General features: G+C 48.7%; 1 protein-coding gene across 1 annotated transcript in view; it reads right to left on the reverse strand.

Annotated features, from left to right (window-relative positions):
• The window catches only part of LOC144486226 (interferon-induced protein with tetratricopeptide repeats 5-like), a 50,205-nt gene extending 34,460 nt beyond the window's left edge, over positions 1–15,745 (reverse strand). The window contains exon 1 of the mRNA XM_078204299.1: positions 15,650–15,745. Coding sequence (XP_078060425.1) covers positions 15,650–15,654 — 5 coding nt within the window. The 5' untranslated portion in view covers positions 15,655–15,745. The remainder of the gene's footprint in view (positions 1–15,649) is intronic.
• Between the last annotated feature and the right edge of the window lie 6,454 nt (positions 15,746–22,199).

The raw sequence follows: 22,199 nt of genomic DNA on the forward strand, positions 1-22,199 counted from the left end.
ACTGCCTGTGTGTCCTTCATTAGCCTTTCTATGCAGCTGTCCATTGTTAATACAGGCACAGCTGCAGCCATTTTGGGCGACTCATGCACCCAAAGGGTCCATGCCGGTAAGAAGCACTTTTATATTGCACTAAGTGCCATAAGCTTGATACTTGCGGCACGCCGAAAAAACCGGTGCCATTCACTCCTGTTTTCTCACTCGTTCGGCACTTGTAAATTTATTTTGTAAGATTGCACCCACTCTCTCAGCATGGAGTTAGGCCCATGCTGAGAGAGTGGGCGGCACGGTAGCACAGTGGTTAGCACTGCTGCTTCACAGCTCCAGGGTCCCGGGTTCGATTCCCGGCTCGGGTCACTGTCTGTGTGGAGTTTGCACATTCTCCTCGTGTCTGCGTGGGTTTCCTCCCACAGTCCAAAGATGTGCGAGTTAGGTTGATTGGCCAGGTTTTTAAAAAATTGCCCCTTAGTGTCCTGAGATGCGTAGGTTAGTGGGATTAGCAGGTAGATATGTGGGGGTAGGGTCTGGGTGGGATTGTGGTCGGTGCAGACTCGATGGGCCGAATGGCCTCCTTCGGCACTGTAGGGTTTCTATGATTTCTATGATTTCTATGTGATCTGATAGTCCTGGGGAATGAAACCCGAATCAAGACTGATTGAAAATCAAGTGACAGTTTCACACAGAGAAAGGGAAAAGCTACTGTTTGGAGATGGAGACTAAGAGAAATGGGGTGGAATTCTCCAGCTGTTCTCAACAACGGGATTCCCCCATCCCACTGCAGTGAACAGAGACTTGACCGAGCACCATAATTCTCCGTCCTTCCTGGCAGCGGAGGTAGACTTTGAACGGCCAGAAAAGTCTGGCCATGGTGCGTCTGTGTGTGTGGGGTGGTGCAGAGTGTTGGCGAATAGAGAGAAAAGTAGCCACTACGTTGAAGAGCGGAAAATAATTTTTTTTGTGTTATCAACCAAGTAAGATGTTGTCAGAGTTATTCTCTGAGCAGAAAAAAGATTATGGAGCAGACAGGATTTAAAGAATAAGGAGTAAATGAGATGGACTTTTCTGCTGGATGTCATTCTTGAATGCGCAAGCTAAGTGAAATGATTTGTGAAGGACAGTGAGAGACTTGAGCTGCTTTGCAGGCGGAAGTGAGAATGCAGGAAAGCTGGGAGTAACTCGGGACCTCATCTTTGATGCTGCACGTCTTCCAGAATCGTGGTCTTAGCGGAAAATGTTACAGAAAGTATGTTTCAGTTGCATTAATTAGTTAATGTGAAGGTAACTTTTAGCAGCTTTATGCATTAGTTGCTTGTTAAGTAAAAGTTGATTTTAGTTTGCTTATTACAGTAAAAGTCTGAATACATTAAATCATGTTATTTGGTTGTTTCTGTTGGGTCACAGCGAAATTAATTTAAAAGTTAACAGTTTCGATGTGGATAACAATAGACATCACATACTTTCAGCACTGACTGAAGAAAAAGTTGGACCATTCAACACCATTCCTCAGGTACATAATGGGAGAGATAATTCCCATCAATTCCCCAGCACTGTCTCCCATGCCACATGGGTGGATGAAGTTAAGGGAGAAGATGAGAACTTAGCTTGGTAGGAGTGGGATCAAAAGCATTTTCCACGGAAAAGGCAGGAAGCAATTAGTGCGAGGTGTAATGTGACACGGAGAGAAAGACAAAAAGGAGTGGAGAGCAAAAGTGAGGAAAAAAAATGAGACAGACCGAGAGTAGAAAGGAAAATGTGGAAGATCAAGAAAAAGAAAAAAAGAAACCTAGGGACTAAAGAGACAGAAAAGAGAGTAAAAGCAAATTATTGCGGATGCTGGAATGTGAAACAAAACAAATAATGTTGGAAAATCTCAGCAGGTCTGACAGCATCTGGAGAGAGAGAATAGAGCCAACGTTTCGAATCTGGGTGACGCTTCGTCAGAGCTGAAGACAACAGAAAATAGGATGCATTTTATACTATTAGTGTGGCGGTGGGAAGCAGGATTGACAAAGATGTCATAGACAAAACTAGAAAGAGCGCAGAAAAGATTTACTCGGATGCTACCGGGACTTGATGGTTGGAATTGTAAAGAGAGGGTAGATAGACTGGGACTTTTTTCCCTGGAACATTGGAGGCTTAGGGGTGATCTTATAGAGGTCTATACAATAATGAGGGGCATAGATAAGGTAGATAGTCAACATCTTTTTCCCAAAGACTGTAGATTCAAGACTGTGGACTGTAGACTTTCCAAAGCTTTATTTGAGGAGTCTAAAGCTTCAGGGTAAAGGTGAGAAGGCAGAGATACAAAAGGGTCCAGAGGGGAAATCTTTTCACTCAGAGGGTGGTGAGGGTCTGGAATGAGCTGCCAGAGGTACTAGTAGTGACGGGTACAATTTTGTCTTTTAAAAAGCATTTAGACAGCTATATGGGTAAGATGGGTATAGAGGGATATGGGCCAATCGCGGGCAATTGGTGGTAAAAGCTTAGTGGTAAAAACTGGGTGGCATGGACAAGTTGGGCTGAAGGGTCTGTTTCCATGCTTTAGACCTCTATGACTCTGTGACTCTAAAAAGACACAGGGAATGTCAATGGTGAAGATCATGGTGAAGAAGGGTGCCAATGGCGGCCCATTAAGAGATCAGAATGGTAGAGCAAAGGTTAGCAGAGTGTCAAAGGACAACATGAGAATGTATGGGAATATATGAAATATATTATGATGGAAATATAAATATGAGAATATATGAGAAAATGGGCCAAATCGATTGGGGGGAGGGGAGACCCAAAGGTGGGGGGGCAGGGGGGGAGGTGGGGGGAGATGGAAAGCGAGATTTTAAAAAGGTGGAAAAATGAAACAGTGGAGAAGATGTATATTTTATTAAACTTTAATTTTTTAAATGAAAAAAACAGGAGATAAGAGGTTCATTAACTCCTTCCTCCAGGGGCAATGCTGTCACAGGAGAATTACACTGCCTCTGAGAGCCATACATCACCTAGCGAGGAGCTCAGCAATTGTACCACATAGTGACTGTCACCTCAACTGTTGCTCTGCACTCTGGTGCAAATGTACAACTGCCTACGTTTCCCAGAACAGCCCAGCTGTCAGTTCTGTGTTAGAGGTGGAAATTGTTGCTGTGTGTTGCCCAGAATGAATTGAGTGAAACGTTGGGCCCGATTTTACCAATACTTTGCGCCCGTTTGCGGTACAGTTGGGCGTCGGGCCTATGCCGCGATCCGCACCCGATTCCTACAAGGTGAGGGAAAGATTACCAACCCGATTACCAACGGTTGATTCAGGCGCCGTTCTGGTACGCGCCCAAATTGGCTGGCGAACGATTTAAATGCATTTGCATCCATTTAAATCGACTTAATGAAGCGCGCGCCAACTTTACCATCAATTCCCCCTTTACCAGCGTTCGGCCCAATTCGCGTCCGCGCCTTTACCGACCTGATAAATAAAAGTCCAACTTGTACTTTTATTCAGCAGGGGAATCGCCGAGGCCCACCCTTCGCGGGCACCCCCTCTAACCACCCCGGCAGACCCTCCCCCTCCCCCGGGATCGGACCTCTCTGGGAGGCAGGCGCCCCCAGCAGAGCACACCCCTAACCTTCCTCAATCGTGGTCCCCCTCCACCATCCTTCCAGCTCACCTTCAGTCCTTGACTTCAGTCCTGCAGCACGTGACTTCGAGCCACGGCTGAAGTGACCGGGCTTCACACAGGTCCGCTGGCGTCTGCCGGAGGAGGGGGGGGAGCGGGCCCAGTTGGAACTCTGGTGGAGGGGGGGATGAGGAGAGGGGGCAGGCCCACATCGCCCTCTTGCGGGGGGGGGGGGGGGGGGGGGTGGGAGGGGTGGGGGTGTGACTTATCATCCCCTTGGGAGGGGTAGGGGGTGTGACCGATCATCCCCTGGGGGAGGGGGGGGGGTGCGGGGGGGGGGGTGTGGAGAGGGGCTGTGATGGATCATCCCCTCCCCACCCCACCTATCCTACTCACTACCCACTTACGCATCCTACTCACTGCCCACTTACCCATCCTACTCACTGCCCACTTACCCATCCTACTCACTGCCCACTTACCCATCCTACTGACTACCCACTTACCCATCCTACTCACTGCCCACTTACCCATCCGACTCACTACCCACTTACCCATCCTACTCACTACCCACTTACCCATCCGACTCACTACCCACTTACCCATCCTACTCACTACCCACTTACCCATCCTACTCACTACCCACTTACCCATCCTACTCACTGCCCACTTACCCATCTGACTCACTGCCCACTTACCCATCCTACTCACTTACCCGACTCACTCACTGTGGTGAACCATCGTTGGTTACCACTGTGGGGTTATTCTAATGTTGCTGTTGGGCTAGGGTGTTCACACTGCGGGGTTGTTATAATGTTGTTGTTGGGCTAGGGTGTTTACACTGTGGGATTAATATACCTGTGGTGGATACTGTTGTGGCACATCCCAGTCGGGCCTCGCCTCCTGGGAGAAGTATAAGACCCTCTGCTCGGGCGGGACCCCTCCAGTCTGGAATGGTGTACTCGTGTTTAAATAGTTCCATTGTTAGACAATAAAAGCCTTCAATTACTGAAGCCTTGTGTCTCGTGCTCGATTGTCGCGCATCAATTTTATTGTCTAACACGAAACTCTCGACAGAAAGGAGAGTATGGAACAAATGCTAAAGCCAGAGCGTCTGACGCTGGATCCACGTGCGGTCGGCGCCTCTAACACCTTCGACCACTGGCTGAAGTGTTTCGAGGACTACCTGGCAGCCTCTGCAGCAGTCACTACGGATAACGACAGACTCCAGGTCCTCCATGCGAGGGTAAGCGACACTGTCTACCTCGCGATTCGTGCGGCCACCACTTACCCGAGGGCCCTCGAGCTTTTGAAAAAGCGATACACGAGACCTCCCAACGAGATCCACGCTCGTTACCTCCTCGCTACACGACGTCGGCAGTCGGGCGAAACCATGGAGGACTACGCCAATGAGCTCTTGCAGCTTGCCAGGGGCTGCGACTGCAAAGCTGTGTCGGCTGAGCAGTACATGTACGACCTTGCCCGAGATGCGTTTGTGGCAGGGGTAGGGTCTCTGTACATCCGGCTCAAGCTGTTGGAGAAGGGGAATCTCAACCTGACCCAAGCTATGGAGATGGCTGAAATGCTGGAGGCGGCGTCGAAAAGCTTGGCCCTGTATCCGGAGGACCACGTGGAGACAACGTGGCAGGAGCAAGCACAAATCCCTCCTCGCCCCACGGGCTCACGCTCCCATATCGACCCGACGACGGCGGCAGCCCCAGGCGGCCCGCGGTGCTATTTCTGCGGAGGAGCCAAGCATCCATGGCAACAGTGTCCTGCTAAAGCGGTGGTCTGTAATCAATGCGGTAAAAAGGGGCACTACGCGAAAGTCTGCAGATCGAAGCCCAAGAATGGCAGTGCAGCCTGTGACCCTCCAGAACGGAGATCATCTCCATCGGCGTCGCAGTACCCACGAGGTCCGTCCATGTGCAAGCCCAGGACGACGCCATTGTGGCTGGCGGAGGAGGAGGATGACCACCAGGAGTCGCTACGCTTGGTGCCCTCAACCATGTGCGATTCATGGGGGCGGCCATCTTGGTCGATGACGACCAGGAGCGACCAGCAGGGGTCCTCAGCATCAACCTCGGCTGCCTGCAGTGACGTCCAAGGGCCAACGGTGGCGTCGATCACCCTGGACCAGGCTAAGCACCACAGGCTTGACTGTTCCATGATGAACATTAAGGTAAATGGTCGTACTGTTTATTGTCTGTTTGACAGCGGGAGCACTGAGAGTTTTATTCACCCTGACACTGCAAAGAGGTGTGGACTCCGGGTTCTACCTGCCAAACAGACAATTTCTATGGCATCACGGTCCCGGTCTGTACCGATCCAAGGACGTTGTGTGGTAACTCTGAAAGTGCAGGGCACAATTTACGAGCGATACAGGCTCCTTGTGTTGCCGCATCTTTGCGCGCCAATTCTCCTCGGACTAAACTTTATGGTCCACATGAAGAGTGTGATCCTACAGTACGGTGGGCCACTCCCTTTGCTGACAGTAGGGGATCAGCCGCAGCCTCCAAATTGTCCAAAGCGCCCCGCATGCAATCTTTCCACACTAAAGATCACCACACCCTCTTTATTTAAGAATCTGGTACCAGGCTGCAAGCCCATCGCTACTAAAAGTAGGCGTTACAGTGCTGAAGACCGGATCTTCATCAGATCTGAGGTTCAGCGGCTCCTCAAAGAAGGGATCATACAGTCCAGCGTTAGTCCGTGGAGAGCACAGGTCGTGGTGGTTAAGAGCGGGAACAAACCCCGGATGGTCATCGACTACAGTCAGACCATTAATCGATATACGCAGCTGGATGCGTATCCTCTCCCGCGCATATCTGATATGGTCAATCAGATTGCGCAGTACCGGGTGTTCTCCACCATAGACCTTAAGTCCGCCTACCACCAACTCCCCATCCGCCCAGAGGACCGACATTACACGGCTTTTGAGGCGGATGGTCGTCTGTATCAGTTTCTTAGGGTTCCATTTGGTGTCACCAATGGGGTCTCGGTCTTCCAGCGTGCTATGGACCGAATGGTGGACCAGAACGGGTTGCGGGCTACCTTCCCGTACCTGGATAATGTCACCATCTGCGGCCATGATCAGCAGGACCATGACACAAATCTCCAGAACTTTTTGCGCACTGCATCTCGCCTGAATCTGACCTACAACAGGGAGAAGTGTGTATTCCGTACGCGCAGGTTAGCCATCCTGGGATACGTGGTGGAAAACGGGGTCATTGGCCCTGATCCAGACCGTATGCGCCCCCTTACTGAACTTCCCTTGTCCGCTAGCGCAAAAGCACTGAGGAGATGCCTCGGCTTCTTCTCCTATTATGCGCAGTGGGTCCCCAACTACGCGGACAAAGCCCGTACGCTTATTAAGTCCACGACTTTTCCACTCACGCCAGAGGCCCAATTGGCCTTCAAGGCATTGAAAAGCAACATTGCGAAAGCCACGATGCACGCGGTGGATGAATCCATCCCTTTTCAGGTGGAAAGTGATGCATCTGATTTCGCCCTGGCCGCCACACTAAACCAGGCAGGCAGGCCCGTCGCCTTTTTTTCCCGCACCCTTCAAGGTCCCGAAATTCGGCATTCAGCGGTGGAGAAGGAGGCCCAGGCTATTGTGGAGGCCGTCAGACACTGGCGCCATTACCTGGCGGGGAAGCGGTTCACCCTGATCACGGACCAGCGATCCGTGGTGTTTATGTTCAATAATACGCAGTGGGGCAAGATCAAGAATGACAAGATCTTGCGGTGGAGAATTGAGCTCTCCACCTATAATTACGATATTATGTATCGTCCAGGGAAACTCAATGAGCCCTCGGATGCCCTCTCGCGCGGAACATGCGCTACTATGCAGGAGGACCGCTTGAACGCCCTCCATAATGACCTGTGCCATCCTGGGGTCACTCGGCTCTACCACTTCATCAAAGCCCGCAACCTGCCCTACTCGGTGGAGGATGTCAGGTCAGTAACAAGGAGCTGTCGGATTTGCGCGGAATGCAAACCGCACTTTTACCGACCTGACCGGGCACAATTGGTCAAGGCCACTCGCCCCTTCGAGAGGCTGAGTGTGGATTTTAAGGGCCCCCTTCCCTCAACAGACCGGAACGTGTACTTTCTTAACATCATAGATGAGTACTCCCGGTTCCCGTTTGTTGTCCCCTGTGCGGACACGTCGACTGCCACGGTGATCAAGGCATTCCGTGATCTTTTTACCCTGTTCGGGTACCCCAGCTATATACATAGCGACAGGGGCTCGTCGTTCATGAGTAACGACTTGAGGCAATTCCTGCTCTCATACGGGATTGCCTCTAGTAGAACCACGAGTTACAACCCTAGGGGCAACGGACAGGTGGAGAGAGAGAATGCTACAGTCTGGAAGGCTGTCCTATTGGCGCTGAAGTCCAAAGGCCTTCCAGTCTCCCATTGGCAGGAGGTCCTCCCAAATGCGCTTCACTCCATTCGCTCCCTCCTGTGTACGGCAACCAATGCTACTCCCCACGAGAGGATGTTCTCATTCCCTCGGAAGTCGTCCTCGGGGATATCTTTACCAGCCTGGTTGACGTACCCAGGACCCGTCCTTCTGCGGCGACATGTAAGGGCCCGCAAGTCCGACCCCTTGGTCGAACCGGTCCACCTCCTCCACGCCAACCCTCAGTGTGCCTATGTGGCATATCCTGACGGGCGAGAGGACACAGTCTCGATCCGAGACCTGGCGCCCGCAGGGGACGTAGCAACTCCTGTCGCTCCCATACCCCCAGTCACGAATCCCCTATCGCTTATTTCTCCCCCGGACGTGGCGCGGTCAGCACCGGGACCAGTGCATAACAGTTATACTCCCATGTACAGCTTGCCTGAGACTCGGAGATCGGCGCCACCGCAGAAGGTACCGGGATCCCCTGCACTACCGCTTCACCAGGGTCAACCGGCCCATGAGTCCTCGAGGGGACAGCCGGACGCTGTTTTGGAGAGAACGCCACCGCAAGCACCTGCTCCGGTGTCACAGCCGGTATTGAGGAGGTCACAACGACGGTGCGGTCCTCCAGACCGTCTGGACTTGTAGATTTTTTTGTATATATGTAGTCTGTTTTCGCACCCCGCCGGCCTTTGTTTTCAAAGGAGGGGTGAATGTGGTGAACCATCGTTGGCTACCACTGTGGGGTTATTCTAATGTTGTTGTTGGGCTAGGGTGTTTACACTGTGGGATTAATACACCTGTGGTTGTTGCTGTTGTGGCACATCCCAGTCGGGCCCCGCCTCCTGGGAGAGGTATAAGACCCTCTGCTCGGGCGGGACCCCTCCAGTCTGGAATGGTGTACTCGTGTTTAAATAGTTCCATTGTTAGACAATAAAAGCCATCAATTACTGAAGCCTTGTGTCTCGTGCTCGATTGTCGCGCATCACTCACCTCACACTATTCCTCGCCTCCCTACTCACCTATCCACGCACACACTTACCCATCCATTCACTCACCCATTCATGTACATGAAGATTGCACTGTTAGTCTTATGGTGCTATGAGAAGGAGATATGTTCTGTGTTCCCCAGACTCTGCTGTGCTCTGACAGAGCTCCCCAAGTTACGCTGCACTGTGCATTCCTGTTTCAAACTGGGATTGAAAGACCCCAGAACAATAATGCAACAGCATCACACGGGGAGAAGCTTTGAGCTCAGTCACAACCTACTCATGGGCAGGGTTTTCCTGTCCCGCTGCACTGGCCGTGCAGCATAGCGGGCTGGGAAATATGAGCGAGAGACGAAAAATCAAGTTTGCGCCCGATTTCTCAGCTCTCGCGATATTGCTGGCCTCATTCTGCTGGAGTAATTAGCCTTGCCCTCAGGAAGGATACCAAGCTGATTTAAATAAATGACCTTGGGACACAATCATACGGGTTCATTTAGCGTCATCTCGCCAGTCGAGGACCTCACCGGCGAGGATCACCGATGCCCCCCACCAACAGGGACCAGGTGTGATGGGAACCAGAGGTCATTGAAGCCCCCGGGTGGTCAGGGGCAGGGCCAGCAGTGCCAGCCTGGCACTCTGGCACTGCCACCCTGGCACCCTGAAAGGGCTAAGGGAGCGGGGCCAGATGGGGGCAGGGTCTGATGGGGGTAGGGTCAGAGGGGCAGGACCTGAGGGGCTGAGCCTGACAGGGGAGGCAGGGAGCCCGTAGAAGGGGAGGGAAAAGAGGAACTCTGCATCGGGGGTTGGAGGCTGATTGGTGGGGTGGTTACCTGCCGGTGGGGTGGCGGGTGGCGATCTGGCGTGTGGCCGGAGATCGGGGGATCTGTGGGGAGGAGGGTTGGGGTGATGTCCGTGGGGGGTGTGGGGGAAGATGTCTGTGGGGGGGAGGGGGGTGTGACAGAACTCCCAGTATTCTGTGTACAAAGAACAAAGAACAAAGAACAGTACAGCACAGGAAACAGGCCCTTCAGCCCTCCAAGCCTGTGCCGCTCCTTGGTCCAACTAGACCAATCGTTTGTATCCCTCCATTCCCAGGCTGCTCATGTGACTATCCAGGTAAGTCTTAAACAATGTCAGCGTGCCTGCCTCCACCACCCTACTTGGCAGCGCATTCCAGGCCCCCACCACCCTCTGTGTAAAAAACGTCCCTCTGATGTCTGAGTTATACTTCGCCCCTTTCAGCTTGAGCCCGTGACCCCTCGTGATCGTCACCTCCGACCTGGGAAAAAGCTTCCCACTGTTCCTATACCCTTCATAATCTTGTATACCTCTATTAGATCTCCCCTCATTCTCCGTCTTTCCAAGGAGAACAACCCCAGTCTACCCAATCTCTCCTCATAGCTAAGACCCTCCATACCAGGCAACATCCTGGTAAACCTTCTCTGCACTCTCTCTAACACCTCCACGTCCTTCTGGTAGTGCGGCGACCAGAACTGGACGCAGTACTCCAAATGTGGCCTAACCAGCGTTCTGTACAGCTGCATCATCAGACTCCAGCTTTTATACTCTATACCCCGTCCTATAAAGGCAAGCATACCATATGCCTTCTTCATCACCTTCTCCACCTGTGTTGCCACCTTCAAGGATTTGTGGACTTGCACACCTAGGTCCCTCTGTGTTTCTATACTCCTGATGACTCTGCCATTTATTGTATAACTCCTCCCTACATTATTTCTTCCAAAATGCATCACTTCGCATTTATCCGGATTAAACTCCATCTGCCACCTCTCCGCCGAATTTTCCAGCCTATCTATATCCTGCTGTATTGCCCGACAATGCTCTTCGCTATCCGCAATTCCAGCCATCTTCGTGTCATCCGCAAACTTGCTGATTACACCAGTTACACCTTCTTCCAAATCATTTATATATATCACAAATAGCAGAGGTCCTAGTACAGAGCCCTGCGGAACACCACTGGTCACAGACCTCCAGCCGGAAAAAGACCCTTCGACCACTACCCTCTGTCTCCTATGGCCAAGCCAGTTCTCCACCCATCTAGCCACTTCTCCTTGTATCCCATGAGCCTTAACCTTCTTAACCAACCTGCCATGTGGGACTTTGTCAGTACTGTTCCTGTGCACTGGCGCACCTAGTGCTCAGCTGATGACTTTCCGGTGAGTTGAGACTCTACGCCCCTTCTCCCCTTACTCATGAAATTCTCATTATGGCCTCTGTATTGCACAGAGTGCCATAAATTACCACCACTTACCTGGCTGGAAAAACCGCCGAGTAAATCTCCCATTTTCTCACCAGTTTTACCCTTAGAATTTAGCAGAAAGAATTTGGCCGATCATGTCTGTTGCTCGGAAGATTCAGGCGACTGGAGCTCGAAGCTATATTGTAAACATTGGGGTTTCATGTTGGAAGTCTGGAAAAAAGGGCCATTAACCCCATTCGAGACATAAATTATTCACCTGCGTCACATAATCTAAAGGTTTTGATTTGAAGTTAATTATTTTAAATATCTCTCAGACATCCCAACTACTCTCAGTTTCCATGGAGACAAGTGATTCAGGGAGGATGCTCAGTTGGAATTCTGGGAAGTTGTCCATGGGATTTTTCCAGAATTTTTTTGGGGTTGGAGCTGGAAGTGACCAAGTTGGTGGGTGTAAACACTGAGTTCGGAGATTCAGAGGGAAGGAACTTCCCAAGAGCTGGGAAAGAGCTGTGGATCTGTGGAATAATAGAGATATTAGAAAGCGGGGCTGTTTCAAATCTTCTGCTGAAGCCACGGTGCAGCAATTGTGAGTGAACTTCAAATAGGAGCTAAAAACAGTTCCAGACCTTCCAAGACTGTAATGGAAAAGTTTGACTTTAGTCCAAAGGAAGTGGAAAACCATCAAGAAGCAGACAAGGAAGGAGAATGAGGAGTGACCTTATTGAGGTGTACAAAATCATGAGGGGCATAAATAGGATGGACGCACATCAGCTAGAATTTTACTGGCCCGCCTGCTATGGGAATCGGAGCGGGCGAGGAGCAGACAATGGGAAGATCCATTAACCACAGGCGCGGTTTTACGTTTTCAGGACAAGCAAGGCCGTAAAATCCCACCCCCAGTCGGTTGTCCCAGGGTAGGGGAATTGAACACTGGAGGGCATAGGTTTAAGGTGAGGGTGGGGGGGAAAGATTTAAAAGGGACCCGAGGGGCAACTTTATCATGCAGAGGGTGGTGCACATATGGAAACAACTGCTGGAGAAAGTGGTTGAGGCAGATACAGCAACATTTAAAAAGCATTTGGATAAGTACATGGATGGGAAAGGATTTGGGGGATAGGGGCCAAACACGGGCAACTGGGACTAACTGGGAGGGCACCATCGCTGGCATGGACCGGTTGGGCTGAAGGGCCTGCTTCCGTGCTGTGCTGCTCTATGACTCTAAGTGACCAAAGATTTTCTGTGGGTAGCCACAGTGGAGAAGCATAACTAATTCATACATTGGGAAACCTGAACCCAGCTGGTACATTTGAACTTTTTTGCTCGAGGGAGATTTATTTCCTGCAGTGTGTAACTTAGGATTTTTAAGAGTGGATGCGAATGTCTATAAAATGTGGGTACGGTCACATGATTAATTCATTTAAATCCACTGCCCTTTAAGTTTTGAAAGAAAGCCTGCAGTGTCTCTGAGTTGAAAAAAATCAGTGCTTGCAATTTCAATAGCTGTTAGTGACTTAGGCCTGAGGGTCAACATTATTATATTACTACCATCTGACTGGTTTCACAACCTATCATTATCACAGTGGGATGGCCTGAAAGTTCATAGTTTGAGTGACAGCTCCCGGAACTCATGATGGGTTTGCTGTATTTGCTCCCTGACAATTCTCACTCCCTCACTCCCCGACAATGGACGCCATTCTCAAACCAAGCAATGTTCGTACCCACCTGAGTGGGTGCTTGACTCTCTTAGCATTGTTAGGAGGGGGTGTACATTGTTGGGGGAAGAGGGAACATTGATTAACAAGAGGGGGTGAACATCGCGAGGAGGGGGTGAACATCGCGAGGAGGGGGGTGAACATTGTTGGAAGGGGATGAACAATGACAGGGAGTGAGGTTAAAATTGTTATAGGGTGAATATTTTTATTAGGGGATTGAATATTTTTGTGAATTTATTGAACATTGTTAGTCGTGGTGTGAACATTGTCGGCGGGGGAGGGGCAGGCAAGTATTGAACGTGTTCAGGAGTGGGTTGAAAGTTGTTGGACGGAGAGGGTGGAACATTAGTCAGTGTAGAGCCAGCAAACAGAAGCAGAAGCTTCCCATGTCCGTACCCCACATGTCAGTAGATTGGGGCCTCCTTAGGATCCTGCAGTGAATCAGCAATGTCATTTAATTATTCACCCCTCCCCTCACAGAAGATTCAGGAATATTTGCAGCTACTTATCGCAGCTGCTATTGAGGAGAGGATGGAAGACTGAGGCATTGGAACAGTCACTGGATCAGAGAGGAGGACCTGAGTAAATCACTCCAGATAACTAAAATGCAGAATACCTGTCTGAGGGCATTTACTGAGTACCTGATAAAACATTGTGACAATATAGAAGTGGAATTTAACTTGTATTTGATACAAAGTCTGAGTGGAAATTAATTTTAATTTGATTTGAAATATTGCCTGATAGAATATTATAAACAAACCTGCTTTTTGTCTCTTATTTCTTCCGAGAGTCAGCAGTTTTGGTGCGGCGCTAAACTCTCACCTGTATGTCTGGCCAAAGCTGAGAGGATCAACTAAACTGAGGGACAAGGGAATTCAGAGAGAAGTGGGAGTTGTGAGCAGAGAGGAAAGGATGCTTCGAAGAGCAAGGGGACTGAATTAAACCGGAAACCTTGTTAAACTGCTTAAATTAAATTAATAACTTAAACTGTTCAAAATAATTAATTTAATAATGACAATAAAGTCAGTAGTGGAACAGCAGATTTTTAAATTGAGACAATAGATTTATGCGATACTTTTTCAAAAGGGGTTTAAAGTGTTGGAGAAAGGTCGCAGTCAAAGTTGCTGAACTCAATGTTGATTCCTGAGGGGTATAGCGTGTCCAATGGGAAGATGAGATGCTGCTTCTCCAGTTTGCGTTGGGTTTCACTGGATCACTGCAGCAGGTCAAGGATAGACTGTGGGCATGAGAGCACGGTACTGAGTTACAATGGCAACAGGAAGGGTGGGGTCATGCTTGTGGATTGGGCAAAGGTGTTCCACAAAGTGGTCACCCTGTCTGCATTTAGTCTCCCCAATGTAGGGGAGACCACATTGGGAGCAGCAAATACAATAAACCAAATTGAAGGAGGTGCAACTGAAACGCTTCTGAACATGAAAGGAGTGTTTGGAGCCTTGAACGGTGATGAGGGAGGAGGTAAAGGGGAAGGTGTTACACCTTCTGTGATTGCATTGGAAGGTGCTGAGGGAGGGGACGGGGAGTGGGGTGTGATGGAGGAGTAGACGAGGTTTCATGGAGGGAGTGGTCCCTGTGGAATGCTGACAGAGGCTGGGTAATGGGTGAGGGGAAGCTGTGTTTTATGGTAGCATCATGGCAGAAACGGTGGAGGCTGATCCTTTGCATGTGAAGAGTGGTTGGCTGGAAAGTGAGGACAAGGGGAACACTATCATAGTTCTGGGAGGGAGGGGAAGGGGTGAGGGCAGAGATGTGGGAAATGGGTCAAACCCAGTTGAGTGCCCTGTCAAGCACAGGCGGGAAAAACCTTGGTGATCCTACACCTCCATCCCCCAGCAGGAGGGTCTCAGAGCTCTCCACTTCTTTCTCAAGGAAAGGAGAGTTGCCCACTGCTGGGTCATTTCGCAATGAGCATTCTGCCACTTTGTCAGCTTGTACTGCGACACTACGCCTGTTGGTTGGTGGTAGATCAGGTGGGAGGGAGGTAATTCTGTCTGCTTCCCACACCTGACCATTCTATCCCTCCCAGTCAGCCTGCCAACATATTAAGTGATGGAAAGAACTCTCAGGTGGTGCTCTGGGCAGCGAGGATGTGATACACAGTTCCTCATCCCATTTCCCCTTTCCATTTTGGATTATTCTAACAGAAGTAAAATCCACTTTGTCACCCAGTGGCGAGTGTGTGAGTTAACTCCGATTTCAGAACACTTTCCAACACTAACCCCTGTGCTTTAATTAATGTAATGTAAAGGACAGAATATGTTAAAGACAGATGTGATTCGCAATCCTCAGGAGGTCCCAATGCTCATTCTGGTGAATGATTTGCTGTCACTATTATAATATGGGAAATGTGTCAGCCAGCTTCTACACAGCAAGATCCCAAAAAACACAACGTGATCATGACGAAATCATTTGTTTTAGCGATTTCGGCTAAGAGATAAATATGGACTCAAACACTTGGAGAACATCCTTACCTTTTCTCTGATGTAGTGTCACTGAGAGGCAGACGCTGCCTTGATTTAGATCTCATCTGAAATGTGGGACCTCAGGCAATGCAGTGCTCCCTCGCCACTGCATTGAGAATAGGCCTGGATTATGTGCTCAAGTCTCCGGCGTGACAGGAACCCACAACACCCTGAGGCCGCAGTGATAGCACTGAGCTACAGCTGACTATACTCTACACACTATTGACACAAGAAAATCTGTCTTACCCCATGATGATCTGAGCAAATAGACAGGCTGCTTCTTCACTTTGACTTCTGTTGTCTGAGTAGCTGGAAGAACAGAATGTGATGTGCTCAATTCTTCCAACAGACACACACAGACGTGTATAGATATGTCCTCCAACCACACACTTCACACCATTCAAAGTCCACTGGTTTTGTTGGAATTGGACTTGACGCAGGGAAATTAAACCAAAAGTTAATGATCAATTATCAATGGAAACAAAATAATCTTCCCTTAATTAATGTTTATTCCTTTATTTTTTTATGACAGCGGATCAGAACATTCAGATCTATAACACGGGTGGTTATTGCCCTTTTGAAATAAGTAACCCTCCAATTGGGGAGTCCATCGACTGCAATCAGCTCCAATCCACTCTGCGGAGCATCCAATCATTGCACTGGTGTCCACGTGAGGACCTCCTGCTGTGCGGGAAGCCTCTGACCTCATGCTGTCATGGCGACACTCAGATTGACGTGATGTTTTATTTGTGAATGTGATCCACACAGAGACATTCAATCTATTCGATTGTCTCTCACAAAAGAACACGGATGGAATTTTCCCATCGTTCAGCAAAGTATGATGGCGGGCAGCAAAGGTGGCTTTGTGCCCACCAATGGCGATGGTGGGTTTTTGTAACGTAGTGTGCACCACTTAGCCAAATCCTTTCGGACCTGGGACTCATGTCGGCTCGATGGCAGGTGGCTTCTGATTCACCGGCCTGCCTACACCTCTTTGATTTGATTTAATTTGATTTGATCTGATTTAATATTGTCACATGTATTAACATACAGTGAAAAGTATTGTTTCTTGCGTGCTATGCAGACAAAGCATACCGTTCATAGAGAAGGAAAGGAGAGAGTGCAGAATGTAGTGTTACAGTCATAGCTTGGGTGCAGAGAAAGATCAACTTAATGCAAGGTAAGTCCATTCAAAAGTCTGATAGCAGGAGGGAAGAAGCTGTTCTTGAGTCAGCTGGTGCGTGACCTCAGACTTTTGTATTTTTTTCTCAATGGAAGAAGGTGGAAGAGAGAATGTCCAGGGTGTGTGGGGTCCTTAATTATGCTGACTGCTTTGCCGAGGCAGCAGGAAGTGTCAACAGAGTCAGTGTATGGGAGGCTTGTTTGTGTGATGGATTGGGCTACATTCACGACCTTTTGTAGTTCCTTGCGGTCTTGGGCAGAGCAGGAGCCATACCAAGCTGTGATACAACCAGAAATAGTACTTTCTATGGTGCATCTGTAAAAGTTGCTGAGAGTCGTAGCTGACTTGCCAAATTTCCTTAGTCTTCTGAGAAAGTAGAGGCGTTGGTGGGCTTTCGTAACTATACTGTCAGCATGGGGGGACCAGGACAGGTTGTTGGTGATCTGGACACCTAAAAACTTGAAGCTCTCGATCCTTTCCACTTTGTCCCCGTTGATGTAGACAGGGGCATGTTCTCCTTTACGTTTCCCACAGGGAGGTCATTCACTGCCTGCTCAAGAGACACTCGCTCTCCCACATGAATTTTCAGGTGTAATGTCAGTGTGTTTGAGTTAGTAAGGGTTAAAATGGGACTGAAGAAACAGCACCATCCATATTTTGATGCAGAGAATCACCTGTCGGTTGACTGCGCCTAGAGAGAGTCTGAGAGAATTTGGAATGAAGATAGCACTGGTTTAGGCTCTAATTTGGAGATAGAAACATAGAAACATAGAAAAACTACAGCACAAAACAGGCCCTTTGGCCCCACAAGTTGTGCCAAACATATCCCAAACTTTTAGGCCTACCTATAACCCTCCATCCTATTAAGTCCCATATACTCATCCAGGAGTCTCTTAAAAGACCCTGTTGAGTTTGCCTCCACCACCACTGACGGCAGCCGATTCCACTCGTCCACCACCCTCTGTGTGAAAAACTTCCCCGTAACATTTCCCCTGTACCTACCCCCCAGCACCTTAAAACCTGTGTCCTCTCGTAGCAGCCATTTCCACCCTGGGAAAAAGCCTCTGAGAGTCCACCCGATCTATGCCTCTCAACATCTTATACACCTCTATTAGGTCTCCTCTCATCCTACGTCTCTCCAAGAAGAAAAGACCGAGCTCCCTCAGCCTATCCTCATAAGGCATGCCACTCAATCCAGGCAACCTCCTTGTAAATCGCCTCTGCACCCTTTCAATCTTTTCCACATCCTTCCTGTAATGAGGTGACCAGAACTGCGCACAGTACTCCAAGTGGGGTCTGACGAGGGTCTTATATAGCTGCATCTTTACCCCGGACTCCAAAACTCAATCCCTCGATTGATAAAGGCCAGCACACCATACATCTTCTTAACCACCTCCTCCACCTGCGGGGCCGATTTTAGAGTCCTATGGACCTGGACCCCAAGGTCCTTCTGATCCTCTCCAGTACTAAGAGTCTTTCCGTTTATATTGTACTCCTTCATTCCATTTGACCTGCCAAAATGGACCACTACGCATTTATCTGGGTTGAACTCCATCTGCCACTTCTCCACCCAGTCTTGCATCCTATCTATGTCCCTCTGTAACTTCTGACATCCCTCCAGGCTATCCACAACCCCACCAACCTTCGTGTCGTCGGCAAACTTACCAACCCATCCCTCCACTTCCTCATCCAGGTCATTTCTGAAAATGACAAACCGCAAGGGTCCCAGAACAGATCCCTGGGGCACACCACTGGTGACCGATCTCCATTTGGAAAAAGACCCATCTATACCCACTCTCTGCCTCCTTTGAGCAAGCCAGTTCTGGATCCACAGGGCAGCAGCACCTTGGATCCCATGCCCTCTCACTTTTTCTAGTAGCCTTGCATGGGGGACCTTATCGAACGCCTTGCTAAAATCCATATAAACCACATCTACCGCTTTCCCTTCGTTAATGTCACATTTTCGAAGAACTCCACCAGGCTCGTAAGGCACGATCTGCCTTTGACAAAGCCATGCTGAGTATTCTGGAGCATACTAAACCTCTCTAAATGCTCATAAAGCTTGTCTCTCAGGATCTTCTCCATCAGCTTACCAACCACTGAGGTTAGACTCACCGGTCGGTAATTTCCTGGGCTATCCCTATTCCCTTTCTTGAAAATAGGAACCACATCCGCAATCCTCCAATCCTCCGGCACCTCTCCTGTTCCCATCGACGACGCAAGGATCATCGCCAGAGGCTCTGCAATCTCTTCCCTCGCCTCCCACAGCAACCCGGGGTACATCCCATCCAGACCCGGCGACTTATGTATCTTGATGCCATTCAAAGATTCCAGCACAACCTCTTTGTTCAATTCCACATACTCAATCTTTTCAGTCCACCGCAAGCCCGCAGTACATCCACCCAGGTCCTTCTCTTCTGTGAAAACCGAGGCAAAATACTCATTAAGCACCTCTGCCATTTCTACTGGTTCCATACAGATTTTCCCGCCTTCACCTTTTATAGGCCCTATTCCTTCACGTCTCATCCTTTTCCTCGTCACATATTTATAGAACGCCTTAGGGTTTTCCTTAATCCTACCTGCCAAGCCCTTCTCGTGACCCCTTCTGGCTCTCCTAAGTTCCTTCTTTAGTCCCTTCGTACAAGCCGTATACTCATCTAGATCCCTATCTTCGCCAAGCTCTCTGAACCTTTTGTATGCTTTCCTTTTCTTCTCGACTCGGTCCCACACAGCTTTCATGCACCACGGTACCTTTAACCTACCAACTCCTCCCTGTCTGCTCGAAACGTTGTCCTGTAGAACTCTAGACAGACATTCCTTGAAAAACTGCCACCTCTCTTCAGTACATTTCCCCGAGAATACCTCCTTCCAACTTACTCCTCTAATTTGCTGCCTTATGTCTTCATATTTCCCCTTACTCCATATAAACGCTTTCCGAGCTTGCCTGATCCTCTCTTTTTTCAATGCAAGCATAAAGGAGATAGAGTTATGATCGCTATCCCCGAGATGCTCTCCCACTGAGAGATCTGACACCTGTCCAGGTTCATTGGTCAGTATCAGATCAAGTACAGCCTCTCCTCTTGTAGGCTTGTCCAAATGCTGTGTCAGGAAACCCTCCTGAACACACCTAACGAACTCCTCCCCATCCAATCCCCTTACCCTCGGGATATTCCAATCTATGTTTGGGAAATTAAAGTCTCCCATCACAACAACTCTGCTATTATTGTAACTCTCCAGGATCTGTTTCCCTATCTGCTCCTTCACCTCCCTGTTACTATTGGGTGGCCTATAGAAAACTCCCAGCAAAGTGATCGACCCCTTCCCACTCTGAACTTCCACCCACAGAGACTCTGTAGACAATCCCTCCACAGCATACACCCTCTCTACAGCTGTGACACTATCCCTGATCAGCAGTGCCACTCCACCCCCTCTCTTGCCTTCCTCCCTGTCCTTCCTGAAACATCTGAATCCCGGCACCTGGAGTATCCAGTCCTGTCCCTGAGACATCCAAGTCTCCGTAATGGCCACCACATCACACTTCCAGGCATCGATCCACGCTCTGAGCACATCCCCTTTATTCACTATACTCCTGGCATTAAAGTAAACACATCTCAATCCTTTGGTCTGAGCTCTCTCCTTCTCTATCCCCCGTCCATCCTCCCTCTTGCACCGTCTATAACCCTTCTCTGTCTGCGAGCTAACTTCCTCGCTCCCAGTCACCTCGTCTCAATCCCCTCCCCCCAACCTATCTAGTTTAAACTCTCCCCAGTAGCCTTAGCCAACCTTCCCGCCAGGATATTGGTCCCCCTGGGATTCAAGTGCCACCTGTTTGTTGTGTACAGGTCACACCTGCCCCTAAGGAGTTCCCAATGGTCCAGGAACCTGAATCCCTGCCCCCTGCACCAGTCCCTCAGCCACACATTCATTCTCCACCTTACTCCATTCCTGCCCTCACCTTCCCGTGTATTGTGACGCTGCTGTGTCTTTAAGAAATGCATTTGCCATGTCTTTCGTGCAGCATCTGTTGCAGCAGTTTGTTTTGTTAAATTATCACAGCCATTCTATCCATGCGCAGCAGAAACTGTTTTGTCACTGCAGCAACCTAATTGATCTTAATTGTGACATTGTTTGTTTTAATGCAGGGTTCTGTTATTTTGTGTTTTCCCCTGGGATGTTGCAGAGTCGGGCTTGACATGTTTGATTGATAGGGGAGGACATATGACTGGGTATAACTAGGCTAATGCAGAGAACTCAAGGTCAGTTGATTTTTGGGAGAAGAAGGGCTTATCTTTTCCGCTTTCTAAGGTTTGGAGATGGGAATCAGCTCGGAAGTAAATCTCTTTCTCTATGATTCTGCTGTTTGGGGGTGGAGCTTTCTCTGGGAGTTGCTTCATGAGAATTAGAAGACAAGCATCTGTCTTGATCAACCTCCAGAGTAGTTGGAAGGCCAGAAATCTAGTAGCCACATGAGCATATTTGGTTTTCTGAGCTAACTGGTTCAAAGAAGGGATTTATATCTATGTGGGGATACTGCTACATTGAAACAATGGAGATAGCTAGCTGCTAAGATTTATGCCTTGTCATGTTTAACTATTTTAATTGGTAACAGTTATGCTCATTCTTTTTGTTACATTCTAACTGTGTTCTTAAATAAAGTTTGTTTTGGTAAAAGCTTCCTGGTGGGTCACCTGGAGTGAAACACATCATGCTCACCCTAATGCTAAAATTAAATGTGAAAGTTAGGGTCTAAGCTCATTTCATAATATACCTGGAAGTTTCTAATCTGGCCCGGAACTGTATATAGTTGTATTTTGATGATAAACGGTTTATTTTCATCCATACAAACCTCCAGACCTCACAGTGAGACACAAAACTTAGAACACTTTCCATTGTCCAAATTATTTTTGCATTTTCCAGAGGTTTGGGTTCTACAATGAGTGCCCTGATTGGATTTTCTTTTCATGTTCTGATGAAAAAGGAGCATTGGTTCCATTTAATTATAAATTACTCTCTAACATTTGAGAATTCATGATTATTTTACATTTTGAAGCATCTGGATCCAATCAGAAGCAGGGAATCTACGACTGGGAGGAATCAAAACTTTCAATGAATTTGACTTTGGCTTCAGAAAAATTGTCAAAGGGGCAAATGGAGATTGGGAACTATTCTGATTGGCAGAGAATCATCACGGTTTGGGTTCTGGGAGACAAATATCATTGACATGTGTGACTAATGTTGTTAAAATCGGTGCTTGTATTGAAAAACATTAATGAAATTTAACCTCCTCTTTGACATCCTCTTAACTTTCATCCATTTAGTGTCTTCCTTTATCTGTGAGAGGGGCAGTTAATATAAAACAGGCTTTGCTGCTTTTTCACAAGTTGCTGTGTGTTGCCCGGAATGAAATGAGTGAAATGTTGTTTTCTAAATGATGACAAGTGACCATAAAGATCACCAAATCCCAGAAATTATTTTGCTGATGTTTTCCACACCATATTCTGCAGCACTAACTGTCCTCATTCACCCAGATCAACAGCACAATTCACATCGTAGCCACAGATTCATTTATTGGATATTTTAACATTCCATCTCAGATTAAACAATTACAATTGA

Source organism: Mustelus asterias, unplaced genomic scaffold, assembly GCF_964213995.1.
Source record: "Mustelus asterias unplaced genomic scaffold, sMusAst1.hap1.1 HAP1_SCAFFOLD_301, whole genome shotgun sequence".
Lineage (NCBI taxonomy): Eukaryota > Metazoa > Chordata > Chondrichthyes > Carcharhiniformes > Triakidae > Mustelus > Mustelus asterias.